This window comes from Physella acuta, unplaced genomic scaffold, assembly GCF_028476545.2.
Source record: "Physella acuta isolate Inbredline_101_S28 unplaced genomic scaffold, ASM2847654v3 ptg001455l, whole genome shotgun sequence".
NCBI classification, from domain to species: domain Eukaryota; kingdom Metazoa; phylum Mollusca; class Gastropoda; family Physidae; genus Physella; species Physella acuta.
In genome coordinates this window covers 27562-49952 of record NW_026732970.1, presented here as the reverse complement: position 1 = coordinate 49952, position 22391 = coordinate 27562, and the positions used below count along the sequence as shown (strand labels likewise).

General features: G+C 36.2%; 1 protein-coding gene across 1 annotated transcript; it reads right to left on the bottom strand.

Moving 5' to 3' along the window:
* Positions 1–310: 310 nt before the first annotated feature.
* LOC131928020 (heparan sulfate glucosamine 3-O-sulfotransferase 1) lies at positions 311–17326 on the bottom strand. The gene is made up of 6 exons (XM_059283913.1): positions 17257–17326; positions 9729–10062; positions 9216–9372; positions 7065–7266; positions 5464–5706; positions 311–571 (listed from the first exon to the last, which is right to left on the bottom strand). The coding sequence occupies exons 2-6, from the start codon at positions 9976–9978 to the stop codon at positions 311–313; spliced, it is 1113 nt and encodes a 370-aa protein (XP_059139896.1). The 5' UTR covers positions 9979–10062; positions 17257–17326.
* Positions 17327–22391: the final 5065 nt, after the last annotated feature.

Sequence of the window (22391 nt, the reverse complement as noted above, 5' to 3'; positions counted from 1 at the left end):
TTATAAACAGATCATTTGCTGTTTACTTGGTGCGCAATTCTTTTTTCTACAAAATTCTATTCTATTTAAAACTTTAAACTTTTTGAGACAGATTTTTTAAAATGTCTATATTCTGACAGCACTGAAGTTGCCATCCCCATTAGTGTTATCTAAGAATATTGGAGAAAATGTAGGGGAGATCACTCCCGTTTAAAAAAAAAATTAAATGATTTCCATCGAAGGAGGTGGGGATGTTGAGGTGTTTGGTAAATGTTGGGGATTCGGCGGGTGTGCGTCATTTGAGAGCATATCCTCATTTTCAAAGAACAGCCTAGCTCCAATTAAATTTCCGACCAATTCTAGAGAAAAATCTGGAATTGAAAGGTTGAAAGAAATTTCGCAAAATTTTTCTGGTGCCATGACGTAATTTGGGATGTTGCCTCCCTTTGCTGTCAGCTAAACATCGGGGGCTGGTCAAATGTAGGTCGTGGCCTAGTTTCGATTCTCCCTTGATGCAGAAAAATCTTTTGGTCTGGTTGTAAACAAATTGATCGCGTTTTACTTGGTGTTGGAGGTGCAGAAAGGTTTCAACCTGTAAGGGGTTAAAATAAGGATTATTGCTTACATGTAGTAAGGTTTTGACATCTAATACCAGGTTTATTGAATGGTTTCAACCTGTAACGGGTTGTTGCTCATGAACCTTTTCAAAACCAGTTTAGAGTTAACAGTTAGGGTTAGGGTGTCACCCCCACCAAAGGAAAAAAGTATATGGTTTATATGTTACGGTCAAAGCCCGAAGTGCGGCCAAAGCGCGGATTGGCCGGCCAATGCGCGGATTGGCCGGCTCTCTTGGCCAAAGCCCGACGAACTCAGCACTAAGTACATTGGCCGGCAAATGCGCGCACTGGCCGGGACGTACTGGCCAAAGTCCGAAGCGCTTAAACTTGACAGCGTATTTTGTACATTGACCGGCCAATGCGCGCACTGGCCGGGATGTCCTGGCCAATGTTCTATCTAGAATAAGTTGTGATCGCGTTTTCATTATTCTGGGTGCGGTTTCATTGTGAGTAACGTATTGTTTAGCTCTTGTTTGCATAGCATTCTATATGCAAGGCGACATGGATCAAAAGGGCCATCAGACCATGAGACAGACTTAGCACTTCAAATCTACCAAGAGAGGCTCTTGATAAAATAGTTACTGAGGAAGATCTTGAGAACATTGAACAAGAAATGGAGGTTGCCATAAATGCAACGACTTTCTCAAATGACACATCTGCTGCCGGTGCGGAGCTTCCAGACCAGTTGCGTGACAATAATATGGCCAACAGATTCTGTATAGTTTGTGACAAATATTGTAGTGCAGCTCATCCTTGTGGATCCTGTGGCAACGATGTCCATGCTATTTGCGGAATAGCCAATGAAGCAGACGAAGGGTACGGAGGAAATATTACCTGCAGATTATGTCACAACAAACAAGACATCACGGAACACAGGTCAGCAGCTCATACTAGCTTGCAAACTCTAGGTGCTAAGATGCTTAAAACATCAAATACAAAATTTAAAGATGCTGAAGTGGGTGACGATGTACACATCTGTGTTCCAGATGTTGACAGAGGTCGCGGTGATCCCCGAAGCGTGATTGCAGTTGTCATGAGCGTCGAAGGCGGTTTCTATAAATTAGGAACGGAACATGGTGATCTAAAACAACTGTATGCTAGAAGTGAGTTTTCAATTCTTCACGAAAAACTGCTCTTATTGTCGTCAGTTGGCACTGAGGAAAAATCACTACAAACCATCGCATCTTCACAATCAATGACTGGGGGCCAAGGCTACACTCGCTGCAATTGCACAACCAAGTGCATAATAAATCGCTGCAAGTGTAAAAAATAACAAGCTACTATGTAATTCTAAATGCCATGAAAGTTCAACTTGTTGTAACAAATGATAATATTGATTGATTGAGACTACAGTACAATAAAAATGTGAATGTTTCTGTCATTTACTTTAATAAATAATCAATACAAACTTAATTTCATGATCCTTACGGCATAAAAAAACCCAACATCTGCTCATGATCTTCTAATCGGACTTTGGCCGGTCGTCCCTAGCCAGGTGATCTTCTAATAAAGACTTTGGCTGGTCCACCATGGCCAGTCCGCGGACTGGCCGGCCAAAGGCCGAAATCACGAGCTATTTCAGACTTTGATCGGTCCACCATGGGCAGTCCGCGGATTGGCCGGCCAAAGGCCGAAATCAAGCAAAGTTTTGGACTTTGACCGGTCAATGGAAGGCGATATTGGCCAATGCGCGAATTGGCCGGCCAATCCGCGCATTGGCCGATTTCGGGCTTTGACCGTAACATATATATATATATATATATATATATATATATATATATATATATATATATATATATATATATATATATATATATATATATATATATATATGTTACGGTCAAAGCCCGAAGTCGGCCAAAGCGTGCATTGGCCGGCCAATGCGCGCATTGGCCAATATTGCCTACCAATGACCGGCCAAAGTTCATGAGCAGATTTTTTTTTTAATACCGTAAGGATCATAAAAATTAAGTCTTTGTTGATTATTATTTGGAATAACATTGTTATTTTTACACTTGCAGCGATTTGTTGTGCACTAGGTTGTGTAATTGCAGTAAATGTAGCCTTGGCCGCCGGTCAGTGATTATGAAGATGCGATGATTCGTAGTGATTTTCCTTGTTACGGTCAAAGCCCAAAGTGCGGCCAAAGCCCGCATTGGCCGGCCAATGTGCGCATTGTCCGGCTTTCTTGGACAAAGCCCGAAGAACTTAACACTAAGAGCGTATTTTGTACATTGGCCGGCCAATACGCGCAATGGCCGGGATGTCCTGGCCAATGTTCTAAGTTGTGATCGCGTTTTCATTATTCTGAGTGGTTTCATTGTGAGTAAGGTATTGTTTAGCTCTTGTTTGTATAGCATTCTATACAAGTTTATACTCAGTTACCAGGATCATTTAACCAAGTTCATATTATTGCGAGCAGAAGAAGTTGCTTACCAGCTGCTTTCTGTTTTGATCCTACACTTTGCTATGTAATAAGCGTGATAAATGTGGACCATAGAGGAGGTTGATTTATTGTTGCAATGAGTTGAGGACAGTAAATCACATTAACTACAATTTTATGCCATTAACGCTAATTTAAAGTTAATATTTAAAAAACACAATAAAAACCAAGAAGGTTGGAACATTCTGTTAAATTGTATTAAATTTTATTTGAATAACGGAATTAAAATCCACATACTTTATACTAAACATTTGTACGTGTGTCATAAATATTAGTATATGCACATTACTTTGCATTTAATGAATAGTAAGTTAATTTGCACTAGCTGAATATTTAAAATATAAAAGAATTTTTAAAATCCCTTGCAAATACAAATTTGTGACTTTTTGCCTGTGTCTTTTTTCCTGTAATTTTTTCTGTTTTTTTCCCTGTGACTTTTTTCCTACAATCGTAGCGACGTGTAACATTTTAAAAAAAATTAAGTGATAGCCAAAGACTGTGTTGGGGAAATTATAATAGAAATCGATTACTCAATGTTTCAAGCCTAACCCTAAACCAAAGGTTCTAAAATATTTGAGAAGAAATTAACTAACACTATAAATGCGATTTTAATGGAGATTAACCCTAACCCTAACCCAATGGCGTAGCGAGGTTGGGTGTCACCCGGTGCGGCACTTAATGGTGTCACCCCCCAGGGGCGAAGCGACCCTTCCCGGGGACAAACTTTAAAATTCCGATTTGTACCCCACCCCCTCAAACGTTCGATTTGCACCCCCCCCTCAAATTAACTAGTTACGTAATATGATTATTTGTTTGATTTTAATTGATATGATTTTAATTTGATTTTTTATTAATTTGAATTTTTTCATTAACATTTTTTAATTTTTTTAATTTTTAAATTTTATTTTTAAATTTTAATTAATTTTAATTAATTTTGTATTTGTTTATTTGTTTATTTGTTGGTTTAATTCATTTTATTTTATTGTATGTTTTTTAATTTTAAAATACTCCACCACAACGAACGTGTACAAAAATAAAAAGTTCTTTGTGTAGGTTTCCAACAACCATTAACGACATCTCTTTCAAATTATCGCAAACATCAAAGATATTTGCCCGCCAGCGCGCGCTGCCCGTTTTTGACAGGTGTCGCGCAGTAATTAATGTCTTTTCTCAAATAATCAAATTACGTAACTAGTTAATAAAAATAAAATTAAAATAAAAAATAAATAAAAATTCAAACTAATTAAAAATTAAACTAATTAAAATTTTAAAAACTCAAACTAATTTTTAAAAAACTAATTAAAAACTAATTAAAAACTCATTAAAAACAAAATAAATTAAAAATTAAAAAAATTAAAATTAAACTAATTAAAAAAAAAATACTAAAATCAAACAAACTCATTAAAAACAAATTACGTAACTAGGTCACCGATGGTGATTACGTAACTAGGTTCACCCGTGGTGATTACGTCACAACGTCACCTCCTCACCTGACCTAATGACCTACTCCCCCTCCGCCTCACCCACCCTCACCCACCCGCTCACCCACCTTCACCCAGGTGGGTGAGTATTTTACAATATCTCGTTGCTCCAGGCTCACCATCCGCCTCAACCTGCGCCAGCGCCAGGTAGGGAATATTTTCCTATATAACCTTTGATCCGCCTCCGCCTCACCCTACGCAAAAAAAAAAAACGGTCCAAAAGGGACCTAATATACTACTAATCTCTTTAGGACAATACTAAATAATCGTTTTGGATTATCATTATCAGTCGATTATCAAAGCAGTAGCAGTCGTTGAATTGTATCGTGTTCAGAAGTTGAACCTCGTTTAGGAATCAAGTGTCTTAACTATATGAAAATTGCTGTATTATAGACTTATGAAATAATCAAAAGCTTCTCTGTTCGGTACAAATAAATAATTTAATAGTAGAAAAGTGTATTAGGTAGTTTTAAAAAGCCAGGTCATATATTTCTTACGTTCTCAAAATTTCGACCAAACATCACCCGCCCCGACCCTATTCCAATTATTGATCAGATTGCCATTCAAGAATCCGCGACATTTATTTCTAAAGGATCCAGGCAATATTTGATGCAATCAAGAAAAAAATCTCTGATCTCTGAAGTTGAGAGAATCTTAAATTTTAACTAGAAAGAACTAGTCGCGTCATTTTTTTTAAACACTGGCTGGAGAAATAGTAATTATGCGTTGAAAATTGGTTTCTTTTCTATGCTTTGAATGACTTATATACTAACCAATCCGGTGTTAATACTTCCCTCCCTCCATCTTTAATTTTTTTTTACTGTTACACAATCTAGTTAGAAAACAATTATAAAGGATGGGCACCTGGGGGTGGCCGCCCCACATACTCCTTAACTACGCAACTACCAAACGATAACCGTAAATGATAAACCTAATGACAAACCTTTTGTGTTTCCTCCCAAGGCTTTACCTTGAGATTTTCACCATCGACAACTAGGATTTGTGAAAGGCGAAAATAGGTCAACCAGCGTTCAAGATGGCAAGAGTACAAAGATCTTTTGATGGGTGCATACGATTTATTGACTTCACTTGTGTTCTCAACAAAAATGTAGTCCTCAAAATCTCCGAAGCTAAATATTGTACCATTCTCCAACCTCTTCTTTTGTTGCTTCTTCATAAGTTTGAACTGTGTAAGCAAAACAACAAAAATAAAACAACAAAAAACTGTTAGGGCTATGGTTACGATTAGACAGAAAATAGTGGTGACCATACATGGTCAAACATATTAGGCCAATGGGTTAGGGTTAGTTTTTTCGTAATTTGTATTGAAAACTAACCACTGGAACACAGAAGAATGCATGTTGATGAGTGCGAAAAATCCAACCTTATGATCAACCTAAACACAAACACAACGCAAACATAAAAGAAAACACGAAAACAGCACAAACACAAAAGAAACCGCAAAAACAAAAACAATGCAAACGCAAAAATATAAACGACAACACAAAAGCAAAACGCAAACACAAAAGAAAACGCAAACACAATGCAAACACAAATGCAAACGCAAAAAAAAAACCGCAAACACAAACTCAAATGCAACACTCATAGCATAAACACAACTTCAATGCAAACAGAAACGCATAGTGCTCACAATCTAGCCCAGTGCGCCAAATCGCATCGTGCTGGTTCGCCGGCAGAACCACCTGATTCAACTTACTGTAAGGGGCTAGTGAGTTATTTAATTATTATTTTATTACAAAAAGGTGAATGTCACTTTTTGTGTTCCTTTTGAGGATTGTTGTGGTTTCTAGTTAAGTAGTCCGCTATTCTGGCGCTGATATGATTAGCATTTTAAAATGGTTTATAATTGCTTTGTCTTGTTTATATTTTGATGTTATTTGTGCAAACTTTGTTTTGGTGTGTGGTTCCACTTTGTTTTATGTCGTGAATGTTAGTTATTGTTGTATTAGGGACTATTTTCTTGTGCGTAGTATTTGTTTTTAGTTCATGAAGGTGGTGTGTGGACTGGGAGGGACATTCTGCGGGAATGTTGAGGCCTGTGTGTTGAAGTGTTTCTGTGTCACATTTTTGTGGTTATGGTAACATAGAGCTATTTTTATAGTGTTTTATTATGTTTTCCTTTTAATAGTTTGCTTATGTTGTATACGAAGTGACTAGGTACTATTTAGTCACTTCGACTTCTAGAAGTCTCAATGGTTGTTGTATCCAGACCACGTGGTACTATGATGGTCTGGGTTTAGTCATGGATCAATGTACATTTTACTTTAATTTATGAGAGCCTCTTGTTGAGGCTGATAATTGTGTACATTGAACTAGTAGTTTTATGCTCAGTGACCTAATATTTACGTTTTAATAAAAAAAAAATCGGGGAGTGGGGAGGGGGGGGGGGGACACTGTAAAAAGTATATATTTCTATATAAATTGCATTTCGTTCAGGGGAGTAGACTTTCTTCGGGCGTGCCTGGAAGAAACTCTGCTTCCACAGTTAAGGTATACTTAAAAATGAAAATAAAATGGAAATACCTTAAGCTGTACGTAATCCGATACAGCCCTGTCTATTGGGTTCCTTACAACTAGAATAAGTTTGATCGACGGGTTAAAATGGTAGACACGTTTCGGTACATTTAAATCGACAAAGTAGTTTGGTGTCTTCTCTATGGTCAGCTGGTGTGGCAAGGATAGAGGCATCTGACGGCGGTACCAATCAAAGCTCTTTTCATAGAAGCTGTAATAGTCGTTTGGGCTAGTGAGAAACTTGAAAACAAAATCTGATTATAACGTTAACTGACGATTAATGTTGTGACAAACACAAAATAAAAACAAATCATCCAAATATATAAAAGCCCATGTGCGCTCTTCTCTCTCTCTGTCCGCAAAATATTTTCACAGGCTTTGATATCAGTATGTTCAGCGATATATGGATAACTTGATACGGACTTTAAAAAAAAATATGTTAGATGTTTTAAATGTATAAACTAAATTTTATTTAAAGAAGAAAAATAAAAATATAGGCATATTCGAATGTAGAAAAACATTTTTAATTATGCACCCGGAAAACGCAACAAACAATGACGTCACATGCCACTAATTTACACTACAGAAAGAACACAATACACTCATGGCGTCACTTTCCGACTTTAGAATATAAAGAAATGAACTATTTCATTAAAATTTGATTTATATCTAGATTCTATAAATCTAAGTATCAAGAAGAACGCTATGAAATGTATAAAATTTCTCCGTCAAACTAATACAAATTACTTTAAAAACAACATATTGACCATTGAATAGCCGGATTTTTAATGGAATCATTTGAGTCTCTTAATCAGTGTGTGCATTAGTATGGTGTTCTGTTGACTAACAATGTGTATACTTTGGTTTTAATTTTTCTAATAAGTATTGGTAGCCTATGTTATTTTAAATGTGTTGGATTTGTAGCGATTTAGTTATATTTTTGTTTTGTCACTAATATTGTTCAACGTATAGTAAAGCACATTGCTTTTTACCAACAACTATTTTAGAAAATATTTTTCTCAAACACGTATAGCATTAAAATATATAGGCATATAATTCACGTGTAACGGGTACTAAGGGCTTCCATAAATATGGATTCTTATCTTATCATCTCTCCTTGTTACTTTCTCGTACACGAAGTATAGATTTTACAAATCTCGACGTTTTACACCTCCCTGAGTCGGAAAAACATAGTTTTGCAATTTTGTCCGTATGTCTCTGTGTGTATGTGTATATGTATGTAAACACGATAACTTGAGTACTGTTACAGCTAGGTTGATGAAATTTCGTATATAAGTAGGCCCTATATCACATTAGTAGTTCTGTATCAACTTTTCAGCGATTTTCGTTAAACGGAAGTGGAACTTATTCTACTTTCAATTTTTCAAAAGCCTATAACTTGAGTACTGTTTCAGATAGATAAATGAAATTTCACATGTTAGTAAAAGATCTAATTCTCTGCGTTCTTTCAAATTTTGAATAATTTCCGTTGGCCGAAAGTAGTAATTTCAGCTATTTCCGATTTCTCAAAAAACGAATATGAATTTATAAAGAACTAATACTCCGCACTATTATACATATATTGTTTTCTACGAGATTCTATTCTACTTTTAAAAGTTTAAGTAATTAAAAGTAGATTAAAATCATGTCTATATCCCGAGTTGCCATCCCCCGTAGTGTTATATAACAATATTGGAGAAAGTTTAGGGAAGATCACCCCCATTTATTATAATTTAATTTAGTAATCTATTTTATTATTACGAAATGAATTTAATATCCAATATGATTAACAAGTAGATGTTCTTTCGTTGTCAAATGAGGCGAAATTATATGGAAAGTGGATCGAATATAAGATATTAAATTTCCCACAAATCCATACAAGCTTTGGTTGCTAAAATAAGTAAAAGGTCTCATGAGTAACAAAGCTTTTTATACAAGAAAGCAAATTAGTTTTATCGTCTTATCTTTCAGTGCTTTTAAAAGCATCTTGCTATAAAGTTTTTTTTTTTAATTTTTGTTTTATGTATTTGAGTAAAATGAAATAGCTAAAAGACGAAAGGTTAGGGTTTAAGTTACCTGTCAAAATAATGCAGCTCTTTGGGTTAGGGTTAAAGTTACCTGTCAAAATAATGCAGCTCTTTGGGTTAGGGTTAGGGTTACCTGTCAAAATAATGCAGCTCTTTGGCTGATATGACGACATCAGGGTGGAGGTTGATGAAACGAAGAAGAGCTCTTGTGCCAGCTTTCCGAGCACCAATAACGAGGGCAGACGGAAAGTAGGAATGTCGGCTAGCATTGGGTTCAAAAGTCAAATGACCTGTTCAATTAATAGATCATTTTGTCACAAAACTGAGTTAAGTATTAGGGTGGAGTTTTGGAGTTATAGATATGAATAAGGACACACAAAAATGTACACACACATACAGGCACACCCATACAGACACACACACACATATATATATATATATATATATATAATATATATATATATATATATATATATATATATATATATATATATATATATGAAAGAGTGGGATAAAGAAATAATGAGTAATCAACGAATAGAAATATAAAAATTAAACAGTAAAATAGTTTTAATAATGTCCAAATCTAAGAAAAAAACAAATAAGCGAAGTATAAAGGGAAAAAATACATGAAGGAAAAACTAGCCTCTTCTGTCTCCTGGACTATTTACATGTGTGTAGACTGTAGCCAATCTCTGGTGAGCTATGTAAGACGCACAAACAAGGGATGAGGTTCTCGAACTTGCTCTAACCCTAACCCAGTGTTCACTAACCCTGATGCTAATCATGTATATGAGGCTTGAGGAAAGTATGAAGACAAGTCCTATCAGCTGGTAGCGTGTCAGCCTGGGGCAGCATCCAGCACGTACTTCGTCCTTGACCTCAACTTGTAACATTGGGTGTGTCCTTCACATTCTTTCGATATCGCTAACGGGTTGTATCGCACAGCTTTGCTTATTTGAAATTAACAAACCTAAGCTCTGCAAATACAATATAAGTCAAAGTTGAAACTGTTAACCCAGACCTACAAATACAGAACAACCAAAGCCTAGCGAACCTAATGTTGCACACTCAAAGCCTAACTATCCCGGAGAAAAAGGTATGAAAGAAACACTGCTCTCAAGGAAGGTCTAATGTTTTATTTTACCATTTTTACAATCAAGGTAGAAAACATTTAAATCGCCGTTTATTTTCTTAACTTTCACTATCAATAGTTAAATACTGTCAATAGTTAAATACCTTCAATAGTTAAATACGGTCAATAGTTTAATACTGTAAATAGTTAAATACTGTCAATAGTTAAATACTGTCCATAGTTAAATACTGTCAATAGTTAAATATTGTCAATATTTAAATACTGTCAATAGTTAAATACTGTCAATAGTCAAATACTGCAGCTTGAAATAAGCTTTTAATCACCCCTATTGGTGCCACCTAAAAGTCGGCTCTCCTTTTTGGTGCCACCTAAAAGTCGGCTCCCCCCCCCTCCCCGCTACACCTCTGTCTGCGACCCCAGTGAATGATGAAAAATGGTGGTCAGTGGTCAGTCCCCGTCCTGGATTTTTACAAAAATTTACTGGAACTTAGTATACTATTTTTATAATGGAACTCAGTATACTATTTTAACATAGAAATTACCAATGTAAATAATATACGGATTTTATATTTTCGTTAATTTTATTATTAGGCTTAAATACTAAAACTAAAAGGTAGGCCTACGTTTTAAGCGTCAAAGTAAAGTAGTTTTTTTTATTTCAATCATTTTCTCATTATCAAAAACTCATGAAAATTACTAAACACTTTGTGAGTGTATGTTGAAAAAAAGCAAAAAGTATTATCTCTATACTCTAACGATGAATTTTTGTTAATCCTCAGATTAACAAATCGCAAGGCCTCCGTGGGTTCATGGCCTCTATTTCTGTTTACGTCGTCGCTCGCCTACCAAACAAGTAGGGGCTTACTATTTTTAGAAGCTTTGGTCACTCATGAGATCTTTACATATTTTATCGACAAAAGCTTTTTGCTGTAAAGTTGTTTTAAAAAAAATATTTGTTTCTTCTTCTTTCTTCTTCTTCGTTCTTAATTAAGTATATGATGGTGAATTTAAACAACCAGCCCAACTTCGTGTGTGAACTGTACTGTGGTCTCCAGATCAGCTGGTGCCCCATATAGTTTTTCCTTGAGTGGGGTGTGTAGGGGCCAGTGTTTGGATCGCGCCTGGCTTTATAATGAACAGTCTTGAAGGACGTGCTCCGTATTCTCAGGGGTCTTGCCCCAAGGGCAAGTTTCGCCACACCCAATTTTTAGTTTTTTTTATGCATGTGCTGTTTTAGTCTGTTGTGGCCTGTTCTGAGTCTAAATATTTGTTTGGACGTTTTAGATATTCCTAATTTATGAAGTCGACACGACTAAACATATTTGCTTTAAAATATGGTGTCGCCTAAGCTTTTAAACTTCATTATTGTTCAAGATGACTTAAACAAATAAAAACTACATTTATTTACCTTTAATTTGATACCAATTTTATTTATGCAATTTAATCGGTTAAGTACAAGAACGAGATCTAGTAGCAATAGATGTAATAGATCTACACTACAGTAACAAACGTGAGACCACTTAAGCCCTACAAAACCCCCAATAAAACCACTTATCTACTTCTGAGGTAACAGCCACTGCTGTTCTTAGATCTCAGCCAATCTGGGTAGCATGTTATGTAATTTATGACCCTCATGGTCCAGCAGGGAAGTGATCCGACATAATATACCGATGCTTCCCCTTAAAGTGTCTTATCTACATGATACCCAGCCCCCACCTGTTTCTAACCCACCATAAAATGTCATCTCTTCGTAGGTAACATGGATTATTGTTCTCAGCCCGATACAAAGCCTTCACGTTTTATATTCATTTGACCGACTTATATTCCTTTGGTACACGAGGATAGGAAGTATTACGGCAGACATAAAATAAAATAGAGATTTTCAAAACAGACTAATGCACTCACACAAATAACATGTGTGTTGTAATATAAAAAAAACACAACAAAGACATTTATTTTTCAAAACCCGATCAGGCTAGAAATGCAGAAATGAGTATTCTATGTTCGTATTCTGTTTATATATATATACTAGCTGCATCCCGTGCTGCGCCACGGTAAATCTTTTTTAAATGTACCAACTGGGGAACAGAACAAAACTAAACACAACACAAACGAACGAAAAAAAAACACAAAAGAAAAAACAAACACAACACTCATAACATAAACACAATTTAAATGCAATCATAAAGGCATATTGCTCACAGTCTAGCCCGTAGCGCCAAATCGCGCCCTTCCCGAGCGCCGCCGGACGCGTCTGACACAGTGAATAACTATAAAACAGAGGCGTAGCGACCCTTTCCGGCGCCCGGGGAAAAACTTTCAATTTGACCCCCCTCCCCCTCAAACTTACGATTTGCACCCCCTCTCCTCAAAATTTCAATTTCCACCCCACCCCCTTAAACTTTCGATTTGCACCCCCCCCCCCCTTGTTCAGACTTTCGATTTGCACCACTTTTGATTTGAAAATTCCCCCCCCCCCCCATCAAACTTTCGATTTGCACCCTTCCACCGCCCTCAAACTTCCGATTTCCACCACCCCCCACCCCGCACATTTTTTTCAACCCACTTTGGCGCCCCCTTAGGTCGGCAACCGGGGACATATGTCCCCCCCTCTCTACGCCTCTCCTATAAAACCCCCAGCAGTATTTAAAATATCCGTGTTTTACCTACCATATTATATCACTTTATCAATTCACGAATTTTTTCCCAGTACTTTAAATTTTAAAAATTTACAATAGAGTTTCATAACTAAAACCATTTCGCACCAAATGAACGTGATGACGCGTCTATAATAGTGCTTAATAGTTGATTAAAAATTATAAGTAGTAAACATTACATTCAGTGAATAAAATAAATAAAAAATAGCCTTTTATCAATCAATGCTAATTATAATATTCCAACAATAATGTACTCTTACACGTCTGCATAATTTGCATTCACATTTTGCTAATTATATTATTCCAACAATTATTCCTTCTTGCAGATTCTGCATTCACATTTTTAGCGTGAGTTCAATTTATTTTTAAAATACCTCCCTTGGCAAAATTACTAAACAGTTTAATTAGATTTTTCTAACCTACAGTTATTATGTTATAAAAATGTATCCACTTTTTCTAGGAATATTAACGAAAACGATATTTGACATTGATCCTTTTAATATGTTTTAGCAATGTGCGTGTATTTAATATTCTCTTTACGTTATGCAAAATTGTACAAACAGTGGAAATTATAAAATAGCTCTATGTCGTTATATAAACAGACCCTACTCTAATACTTATAATAAGACAATGCGATGCACTGCAAAGCACTAAATGGTGCGATGTTTACTTTTATGGTTCCAAAATCTATAGCGATGACGGACGGAAGGAAGGACAGACAGCCCGCTTATATTATAGATATCTATATATATAATTCTCTTCTGGGATCAGTTAGAAAACAAGCTGCAAGCGCGCCTTTGCAGTCCCCTCTCTTCCTCTCTATCACTATCACTACCACCCCCACCCCACCCCCACATAATCTGGTGAGCGGTGTTCACTCTGTTTACATTTTACAATCACAGAGACGGGTTTGGTGACGGCTATTAGGGGCAGATAATTTAGTTTGAAACGATTTTAAACTTAGAGGAGGTAACTAAGAGGAGGCTGCTTTCACGTGGGGGGGGGGGGGGGGGGGGGGGTAGTGTTTTTAAGCAAATATTTTCAATGGCAGCATTGGTACTGTCGAATTCAAAAATTATAAATTACTGAAAAGTAGAAAAAAAAACTAAATAGCGGCGTATGATACGCAGCGGGTCGGCTCGTATATATAGGCCTATATATAAATATATATATACTAGCTGCATCCCGTGCTCCGCCACGGTAAATTTTTTAAAATGTACCAACTTGGGAACAGAACAAAACTAAACACAACACAAACGAACGCAAAAAAAAAAAAAACACAAACGAAAAAACAAACACAACGCTCATAACATAAACACAATTTAAATGTAATCATAAAGGCATATTGCTCACAGTATAGCCCGTAGCGCCAAATCGCGCCCTTTCCGGTGATTTTCACCCCCCTCAAACTTTCGATTTGCACCCCTGTCTCCCCCCCCCCCCGCCCTAAAACTTTCGATTTCCACCACCCCCCCTCGCACATTTTTTCCAACCCACTTTGGCGCCCCCTAAGGTTGGCACCCGGGGACATATGCTCCCCCCTCGCTACGCCTCTCCTATAAAACCCCTAGCTTGTCCGCAAACCGAAAGATAGAATAATAATTAGTAAACAGCATAAATAATAGGCAGTATTTAAAATATCCGTGTTTTACCTACAATATTTCACTTTATCCATTCACGCATTTTTTCCCAGTACTTTAAATTTTAAAAATTTACAATAGAGTTTCATAACTAAAACCATTGCGCACCGAATGAACGTGATGACGCGTCTATAATAGTGCTTAATAGTTGATTAAAAATTATAAGTAGTAAACATTACATTCAGTGAATAAAATAAATAAAAAATAGCCTTTTATCAATCAATGCTAATTATAATATTCCAACAATAATGTACTCTTACACGTCTGCATAATTTGCATTCACATTTTGCTAATTATATTATTCCAACAATTATTCCTTCTTGCAGATTCTGCATTCACATTTTTAGCGTGAGTTCAATTTATTTTTAAAATACCTCCCTTGGCAAAATTACTAAACAGTTTAATTAGATTTTTCTAACCTACAGTTATTATGTTATAAAAATGTATCCACTTTTTCTAGGAATATTAACGAAAACGATATTTGACATTGATCCTTTTAATATGTTTTAGCAATGTGCGTGTATTTAATATTCTCTTTACGTTATGCAAAATTGTACAAACAGTGGAAATTATAAAATAGCTCTATGTCGTTATATAAACAGACCCTACTCTAATACTTATAATAAGACAATGCGATGCACTGCAAAGCACTAAATGGTGCGATGTTTACTTTTATGGTTCCAAAATCTATAGCGATGACGGACGGAAGGAAGGACAGACAGCCCGCTTATATTATAGATATCTATATATATAATTCTCTTCTGGGATCAGTTAGAAAACAAGCTGCAAGCGCGCCTTTGCAGTCCCCTCTCTTCCTCTCTATCACTATCACTACCACCCCCACCCCACCCCCACATAATCTGGTGAGCGGTGTTCACTCTGTTTACATTTTACAATCACAGAGACGGGTTTGGTGACGGCTATTAGGGGCAGATAATTTAGTTTGAAACGATTTTAAACTTAGAGGAGGTAACTAAGAGGAGGCTGCTTTCACGTGGGGGGGGGGGGGGGGTAGTGTTTTTAAGCAAATATTTTCAATGGCAGCATTGGTACTGTCGAATTCAAAAATTATAAATTACTGAAAAGTAGAAAAAAAAACTAAATAGCGGCGTATGATACGCAGCGGGTCGGCTCGTATATATAGGCCTATATATAAATATATATATACTAGCTGCATCCCGTGCTCCGCCACGGTAAATTTTTTAAAATGTACCAACTTGGGAACAGAACAAAACTAAACACAACACAAACGAACGCAAAAAAAAAAAAACACAAACGAAAAAACAAACACAACGCTCATAACATAAACACAATTTAAATGTAATCATAAAGGCATATTGCTCACAGTATAGCCCGTAGCGCCAAATCGCGCCCTTTCCGGTGATTTTCACCCCCCTCAAACTTTCGATTTGCACCCCTGTCTCCCCCCCCCCGCCCTAAAACTTTCGATTTCCACCACCCCCCCTCGCACATTTTTTCCAACCCACTTTGGCGCCCCCTAAGGTTGGCACCCGGGGACATATGCTCCCCCCTCGCTACGCCTCTCCTATAAAACCCCTAGCTTGTCCGCAAACCGAAAGATAGAATAATAATTAGTAAACAGCATAAATAATAGGCAGTATTTAAAATATCCGTGTTTTACCTACAATATTTCACTTTATCCATTCACGCATTTTTTCCCAGTACTTTAAATTTTAAAAATTTACAATAGAGTTTCATAACTAAAACCATTGCGCACCGAATGAACGTGATGACGCGTCTATAATAGTGCTTAATAGTTGATTAAAAATTATAAGTAGTAAACATTACATTCAGTGAATAAAATAAATAAAAAATAGCCTTTTATCAATCAATGCTAATTATAATATTCCAACAATAATGTACTCTTACACGCCTGCATAATTTGCATTCACATTTTGCTAATTATATTATTCCAACAATTATTCCGTCTTGCAGATTTTGCATTCACATTTTTAGCGTGAGTTCAATTTATTTTTTAAAATACCTCCCTTGGCTAAATTACTAAACAGTTTAATTAGATTTTTCTAACCTACAGCTATTATGTTATTAAAATGTATCCACTTTCTCTAGGAATATTAACGAAAACGATATTTGACATTGATCCTTTTAATATGTTTTAGCAATGTGCATGTATTTAATATTCTCTTTACGTTATGCAAAATTGTACAAACAGTGGAAATTATAAAATAGCTCTATGTCGTTATATAAACAAACCCTACTCTAATACTTATAATAAGACACTGCGGTGCACTCAAAAGCACTGCATGGTGCATAGTTTACTTTTATGGTTCCAAAATTTATAGCGATGACGGACGGACAGACACAGCCCTCTTATATTATATATATATATATATATATATATATATATATATATTACATTTTTTTTTTTGCGGGATGGCCCTTTTTTTCAAGTTTCGCCACTGCATAGGTCTATACAACAAATTGCAATTATAAACGTGTTTATTAATTTAAAAGTTTTTTTTTGATCAGTCGATTAATAATGCAGAAATTGTCGCCTTAATTTTATTATCGGTACGAATGTCCGTCCCCTCCCCATATTTCCTGTCCCCTCCCAATATTTTCAAATTAAATAATGCAGCTCTACTATTTAACATACACAAAAAAGGGTTAGATCAGATAAAACTATAGGAAACTATTTTTATTGATTAAAAAACCACCCCTTTACCTAAGACTATAGACGTCTACTGATATAGATAAAAATGTAGCCTTATTATAGAGACTACTTGTGAGAAGAATTACCTTAATGACAGTGTAAACTGTAGTCCTCGCAGCAACACAGAGAGAACAGAAACAGATTGTTCGTGTGTCTGGCTAGGACCGAGCTAAGGGAGACAAGCGCCAGTAAGTAGATGACAATCGACCAGCACAGTAGCTCAGCTGGCAATGTGCTATTGATGTTTTTTTTTAAAGCAGGAAACAAACCTATGACGTCAGTAACCTTACTTGGCGCGTTCAAAACAGTTACAAAAAAAGGGAAACACGTCTGTTCAACATGTCATACAAGAAACAATTCTATTTTTAAATTAATATCCATCTACACCAGTGGCTCTTAACCTGTAATCGTTCGAACACAAGGGGTTAGTTGAGTCAGTCTATGGAGGTCAAGACACACACCCGACTCAACGGATTTGCGATCGGATTTTGCCAGTGCGTATGATAGAACTAGCGGCAAAGGTCGGTGAAAGTTCAACAGGACAGCGCATGGTAACAACGTCAACTATACAGGCGCGCGCTGTTCGTGTATATACGTATTGCGAAGGACATACTTTTAATTTCTATACCGTGGTATAGCCAGTGATCAACTTGTGACTGTCGTGATGGTACATCGTGTGATATCTTTCTTAATATTTATTCCTATCATACGAACTATGTCGAGAAAATAAAAAAGTGGTCGGAAGAATAATTAAAATATGTATTCACGCATACGGAAATTGATGGGAGTTAGCGTCCTCTACAGTATAACCCTGACCCTGACCCTAACCCACGATCCAAAGTTAAGGAATTTAGTCTATCATCAGAAAAACACTTTATTAAGCTGCACGGAGACAAGAAATTCAAGAACGTTTGCTGAATGAATGAGTCATCTAAATAATTGAGTTTCAAGTTACCAAAGACTGATCTAAAGTTACCGCCACCTTATATAAACTATACATTTTAAAATGAGCTTGAATTAGGTCGACGACTTGCAGATGCGTCAAAAGTTGGTATTCGGTGGGGAGATAGCTTAGGTGCCCACCTGGAAAAAATACAGATCTTCAAAAATGTCATATTGAGGATTGAAAAGTTGAAAGGATTTACTCTATGATTTTCTTAAAGGATACAACAGCGTCAGGAATTTAAACTTTTGACCCCCCCCCCCCCCGGGGGCCCCTGTGCTTTAATATAGGTCTATTTATGAGCAGTCCCTCCTTCCATTCCTCTAGTATATGTTGATCTTTTCACATTTTCTTGAAGAGTGTGTGTAGTAGTGCAGTGCTAATTTTGCTATCTGCTATCAATGCTTTAGCTGGTATACCATCTAATCCTGGAGTCTTCCAATTTTTTTATTTGCTTTATGGCTTTATGTATCTCCTCTTTTGAAGGTGGGTTGCAGTCTATATGGAGATCATTTTCAGCTGGTGGTATATCTTGCGTGCACACTGGTGTTGGTCTATTCAGTAGTTCTTTAAAATGTTCTGCCCATCTCTTCATCGGTCCTTCCGCATCAGGTATTATCTTTCCATCTTTGGTCTTCACTGGCCTCTCTGGTTTACTGTACTTCCCAGATATCTTCTAAATTGTAAAGGTCCCTGATATTCCCATGGTAGAGTGCTTCTTCTGCTTCACTTGCCAACAATTCAAAGTAATTCTGTTTGTCGTTCCTTATGCATTTCTTGACATTTTTATTTGTTTCAGTATGTTCTTCCGGGGCTTTTAATTTAGCAGCCCATGTACGAATGTTGTTTAATGTTGCCTTTTTTTCTCTCCTCAATAATTTTCTAAGTCTTTACTGAAATCCATTCCTTATTTCACCTTTTAATAGGACCTAGAACTTCTTACCATGTTGACGTTCGTAGGTTTTTACAAGCATTTGTTTAACTTGCTTCCTCTGTCTGTCTGTCATCAGTCAGTCTGTCGTCATAAATCGAAACGGGCAAGCAAACTTTTAGGCACTTCTTACTGACAGATTCGTTCCAAAGTTGGCACGTTGGTCAAGATATGGAGATAATGCAATCTGACATTAAATTTGCCTTAATTGGATAACTAATTAATTTTTTTATGAATTAATTACAATTTTCTGTAATTAGTAGGCTGTTTTGTACTATTCTTTCAGCAATATTATACGCGTATTATCATGTTGATTTGATGCGCAATAGTTTTTAGTCATGCAGGTCTATTGTAAATTTTAAAAAAAATTAAAGCACTGGAGAAAAATTGCATAAAAACGTTATAATAACAAGCTTTTATGTAATAATGTACTAAAAGAAAAAAAGAATAAATTATTTTCTTTAAATATTTTATAATACACTACAATTTAAATTATTATAAATAATAGCGTGGGTCTTCTCCTCAATATTAGTAAAGGTATTCAGTATATAATATATTGACCCACGCTTTTTACTTTCTCGTATATACGAAGTATAGAGAAAGTCTTGTTTATATAGTAATTCTTCATATCCTCTGTTGTCACTTCCAAACTAAGCATTAAAGTCATACATGATATTTCTTCTTGGTCGGTTCTGGATAATGGTCATTAGCCTGTTGTAGAATTCTTCTTTGTCCTCTGCTGTCATTTGTTGGGGCGTAGGCCCGTATTATGTATGTTCATTCTTCTTATTTAGTTTTAAAGGTGGCTGTTATGTACTGTGTTATGGCGTCAGCATTATTTCGTTTTACCTTTGTTTACTACTGACATGTGTGGGTTTTTATTTTATTTTTGTTATTATTGATAAGTTTGTGTACTTCGGCTAAGAGCCAAACTTTGAAATTTTGTTTTGCGAACGTGGTATGTGGCACAGGAAAAGGACTTTTGGAAAGAAGTCTGAGGGACTTTCAGAGGGAAAATCAAGACGAAATAAGAGTTTCTGCCAGACATCACTTCAGGGGGGGGGGGGGGGGGGGGGGGTTGCTGCATAGAAAGTCTACCGCTCCCCGAACGAAATGGAATTTATATAGAAAATATATACTTTTAACACTGTCCAGTCGACCCCCACCCCCCCCCCCTCCCGGAAAAAAGGCTGGATGAACACTGTGTGAAATGTCTTATTATATCTATAATATAATATAATATATATATATAGTATGTAAGCCGGTCTGTCATCGCTATAGATTTTGGAGCCATCAAGAGAATTTTAAGAGGTTAATTTTTCAGTTTTCTGGGGGAAAAAAAAAACAACTTGCAACATAACTATCACAAAACTTAAATAATTGTTGGCAAATATTGATCACCTATTTCAATTTTATTGGTAGACTGAACCAATAGTTATTGATAAAGCCTCCCACTTCAAGTTGGAATCTTGCTTTTTGACATACGCTGGCTATATTCTGGCTTTTCTGTCTATATACTGGAAAAGAGCCATAGATATGTAATTTGACACAGAGGCGTAGCGACCCTTCCAGGCGCCCGGGGACAAACTTTCAATTTGGCGCCCCCCTCGAGAGCAAATTTTCAATTTGCATCCCCCCCCTCAAACTTTCGATTTGCACCCCCCCCCCCCTCAAACTGCAAAAATGCAGCTAAACGGATATTTTAATGTTTTTACAACCCATTTTGGCGCCCACTAAGGTCGGCACCCGGGGACATATGTCCCCCCCCCCCATCCCCATCGCTACGCCTCTGATTTGACAACATTTGCACTAGCGGAGGTCATACATAACTCGACAACTATGTCTGTAGAACTAGGGTGACCAGTAAAGTTGTACAGAGATCAATGGCTGTATAGAAATTAACAAATTACTGATAAAAATTGCATCTTTATTCTACATTTTCAACTATATAACATATCATAACAGATAGTTCCAAACTACCCGCTATCTCAGATCAGGCATTTTTTTTTACTTTCTCGTATACGAATAATAGAGTCGGAAAAACATAGTTCTGCAATCTTATCTGTATGTCTGTGTGTGTGCGTGTCTGTAAACACAATAACCTGAGTACCGTTACAGCTAGGGTGATGAAATTTTATATATAAGTTTTATTTAAAATTTTATACTTTTGGCGATTTCTGGTAACCGTAAGTGGAACGTATTCTACTTTCAAATTTTCAAAAGCCTATAACTTGAGTAATGTTTCAGATAGACAAACGAAATTATAAAGTTTAACGCATTATAAAGCTAATTTTCTGTTGGCTATAGCTTTCTTTAACGATACGTCCGTTTGCTATTTTTATTAAGTTCCAACACTATTATCAGTTTTCAACAGTTCTTTTAATTTGAGCACACAATCCATTTCTCTAGATCTAGAATCTACAGATCAGCTGTCGAAGGAAGGAAAAGTTATAGATCTAGAATCTAGGTCAAACCAAAATTAATTAGTAAAAAATAAAAACCATTATAAAATCACAATATATTATTGAGTTTCTTTATTAAAGTATTTTAGTCCTTAAATATTTGATATAAATCTTTGCTTTTTAGCTTCAAGGATCATCTAATTCAAGAATACAAGAGATTTATCTATCTAGGTTCTAGATCTAGAACTACGGAAAGACTTGACTATACTTAACCAAACCAGTCGTAGAATCTAGAAAACTCTATCTAGATCTAGATAATAATGACTTTCTATACTACACTATTTCAGACCTTAATTAATATTAATTATTTTATATGAATCTTTGGGTTTATATAAAATAATAAAATAACCCTAACCTTGGGTGGGGGGGGGGGGGGGGGGGGGGTAGGGTAGGGGGGAAAGGATGGTGGGGGCAGTATCGTCCTTAACGACCTACTGATAGTGTTTTAAAGCAAATATTTTCAGTTGCAGCATTGGTACTGTCGAATTCACAAATTATGAATTACTGAAAAGTAGAAAATAAAACAACTAAATAGCGGCGTATGATATGCCGCGGGTCGGCTCGTATTCTTATATAACACTACGGGGGATGGCAACTCGGAATATAAGTAATATTTTAAATCCATTTTTAATTACTTAAACTTTTAAAAATAGAATAGAATCTCGTAGAAAAAAGAATTGAACACCAAGTGAACGCCAAAATAAAAATTCTTTTGTGTTTGTGTTATTTTTGAGTTTGTGTTTAGTTTTTTCTGTTTCTGATTCACCGTGACGGAGCACGGGTATGCAGCTAGTAAGTAATTAAAAATCATATCTATATTCTGAGTTACCATCCCCCGTAGTGTAGTATAAGAATGTTCAAGAAAGTTTAAGGGAGATCACTCGC

Coding starts and splice junctions, on each gene's coding strand:
- LOC131928020 (XM_059283913.1), bottom strand. CDS start 9,978: ATGTTACAAGTTGAGGTCAAGGACGAAGTACGTGCTGGATGCTGCCCC. Junction 7,267..9,215: donor GAGCTGCATTATTTTGACAG/GTAACCCTAACC, acceptor CGACTATTACAG/CTTCTATGAAAAGAGCTTTG. Junction 572..5,463: donor CTTGGGAGGAAACACAAAAG/GTTTGTCATTAG, acceptor AACCCCTTACAG/GTTGAAACCTTTCTGCACCT.